Source organism: Leucoraja erinacea, unplaced genomic scaffold (genome assembly GCF_028641065.1).
Source record: "Leucoraja erinacea ecotype New England unplaced genomic scaffold, Leri_hhj_1 Leri_1230S, whole genome shotgun sequence".
NCBI lineage: Eukaryota > Metazoa > Chordata > Chondrichthyes > Rajiformes > Rajidae > Leucoraja > Leucoraja erinaceus.
Genome location: NW_026575485.1, coordinates 35001 through 37500, shown reverse-complemented (window position 1 = coordinate 37500; position 2500 = coordinate 35001). Strand labels below are relative to the sequence as shown.

The 2500-nt window shown below is 53.6% G+C and overlaps 1 protein-coding gene across 1 annotated transcript in view; it reads left to right on the top strand.

Annotated features, from left to right (window-relative positions):
• Positions 1-2500, top strand: part of LOC129715540 (phosphatidylinositol 4,5-bisphosphate 3-kinase catalytic subunit alpha isoform-like) — a 12563-nt gene that overhangs the window by 8489 nt on the left and 1574 nt on the right. Inside the window, exons 5-6 of the mRNA XM_055665416.1 lie at positions 2046-2149; positions 2408-2500. The exon at positions 2408-2500 is cut by the window's right edge and continues 79 nt beyond it. Of these exons, the coding sequence (XP_055521391.1) occupies positions 2046-2149; positions 2408-2500 (197 nt within the window). The remainder of the gene's footprint in view (positions 1-2045; positions 2150-2407) is intronic.

Below are 2500 nucleotides of genomic sequence, written 5' to 3'. Positions count from 1 at the left end.
TCTTATAGAAGCATAGAAACCTAGAAATTAGGTGCAGGAGTAGAGGCCATTCGGCCCTTTGAGCCTGCACCGCCATTCAATATGATCATGGCTGATCATCCAACTCAGTATCCCATCCCTGCCTTCTCTCCATACCCCCTGATCCCCTTAGCCACAAGGGCCACATCTAACTCCCTCTTAAATATAGCCAATGAACTGTGGCCTCAACTACCCTCTGTGGCAGAGAGTTCCAGAGATTCACCACTCTCTGCGTGAAAAAAGTTCTTCTCATATCATTTTTAAAGGATTTCCCCTTTATCCTTAGCTGCTGTGACCCCTTGTCCTGGACTTCTCCCCAACATCGGGAACAATCTTCCTGCATCTAGCCTGTCCAACCCCTTAAGAATTTTGTAAGTTTCTATAAGATCCCCTCTCAATCTCCTAAATTCTAGAGAGTATAAACCAAGTCTATCCAGTCTTTCTTCATAAGACAGTCCTGACATCCCAGGAATCAGTCTGTTGAACCGTCTCTGCACTCCCTCTATGGCAATAATGTCCTTCCTCAGATTTGGAGACCAAAACTGTACGCAATACTTCAGGTGTGGTCTCACCAAGACCCTGTACAACTGCAGTATAGAGGTGTATAAAATCATGATCGGGCAGAGTCTCTTGCCCAGAGTCGGGGAATCGAGGACCAGAGGACACGGGTTTAAGGTGAAGGGGGAAAGATTGAATAGGAATCTGAGGGGGAACTTTTCCAGGGTGGTGGGTGTATGGAACGAGCTGCCGGAGGAGGTAGTTGAGGCTGGGACTATCCCAACGTTTAAGAAACATTGGGAAGGGACAGGACCGTTCTCTGGTTGTGGTGGGATGGTTCAGTTGCCTGATAACAGCCGGGCAGGTGGGACCAAAGGGCCTGTGTCTACGATGTATCACTCTATGACTCTCTCTGTCTCTCTCTCTCTCTCTCTCCTCTCTCTCTTTCTCTCTCTCTCTCTCTCTCTTCCTCTCTCCTCTCTCTCCCCCTCTCCCTCTACCCTCTCTCTCCCTCTCTCCCTCTCCTCCCTCTCTCTCTCTCTCTCTCTCTCTCTCTCTCTCTCTCTCTCTCTCTCTCTCTCTCTCTCCCTCTCTCCTCTCTCCTCTCTGTCCCTCTCTCCCTCTCTCCCTCCCTCTCTCTCTCTCCCTCTCTCCCTCTCTGCCTCTCTCTGTGTCTGCCTCTCTCTGTGTCTGCCTCTCTCTGTCTCTCTCTCTGTCTGCCTCTCTCTCTGTCTGCCTCTCTCTGTGTCTGCCTCTCTCTGTCTGCTCTCTCTCTCTCTCTGTGTCTGCCTCTCTCTCTGTCTGCCTCTCTCTCTGTCTGCCTCTCTCTGTCTGCCTCTCTCTCTCTCTGCCTCTCTCTCTGTCTGCCTCTCTCTCTGCCTCTCTGCCTCTCTCTCTGCCTGCCTCTCTCTCTGTCTGCCTCTCTCTCTGTCTGCCTCTCTCTCTGCCTGCCTCTCTCTCTGTCTCTGCCTCTCTCTCTGCCTGCCTCTCTCTGCCTGCCTCTCTCTGTCTGCCTCTCTCTGCCTGCCTCTCTCTGCCTGCCTCTCTGCCTCTCCGTCTCTCTGTCTGCCTCTCTTTCTGTCTGCCTCTCTGTGCCTCCCTCTCTCTGTCTGCCTCTCTCTGTCTGTCTGCCTCTCTCTCTCTGTCTGCCTCTCTGTCTCTCTCTCTCTCTGCCTCTCTCTCTGTCTGCCTCTCTCTGTCTCTGCCTCTCTCTGTGTCTGCCTCTCTCTGTGTCTGCCTCTCTCTCTGTCTGCCTCTCTCTCTGTCCCTCTCGCTCTGTCTGCCCTCTCTCTGTCTGCCTCTCTCTCTGTCTGCCTCTCCTGCCTCTCTCTGTCTGCCTCTCTCTCTGTCTGCCTCTCTCTCTGCCTCTATCTCCTCCTCTCTCTCTCTGCCTCTCTCTCTCTCTCTCTGTCTGCCTCTCTCTCTCTCTGCCTCTCTCTGTGTCTGCCTCTCTCTGTGTCCCTCTCTCTGTGTCTCTCTCTCTGTGTCTGCCTCTCTCTCCGTCTCTCTCTCCCCCTCTCCCCCTCCAGGTGTTGAAGTACGAGCAGTATTTAGACAACCCTCTGGGCCGGTTCCTCCTGAAGAAAGCCCTCACCAACCAGAGGATCGGACATTTCTTCTTCTGGCACCTGAAGTAGGTATCGGAGTCCCGGGAACACTATCTGTCTGCCTCTCTGTGTCTGCCTCTCTGTGTCTGCCTCTCTGTGTCTGCCTCTCTCTGTGTCTGCCACTCTGTGTCTCCCTCTCTCTCTGTCTGCCTCTCTCTCTGTCTGCCTCTCTCTGTGTCTGCCTCTCTCTGTGTCTGCCTCTCTCTGTGTCTGCCTCTCTCTGTGTCTGCCTCTCTCTCCGTCTCTCTCTCTCCTCACGCCCCCCTCTCTCCCCCCGTGTGCAGGTCAGAGATGCACAACAAGACGGTGAGCCAGCGGTTTGGGCTGTTGCTGGAGTCGTTCTGTCGAGCTTGCGGGATGTACCTCAAGCACCTGAT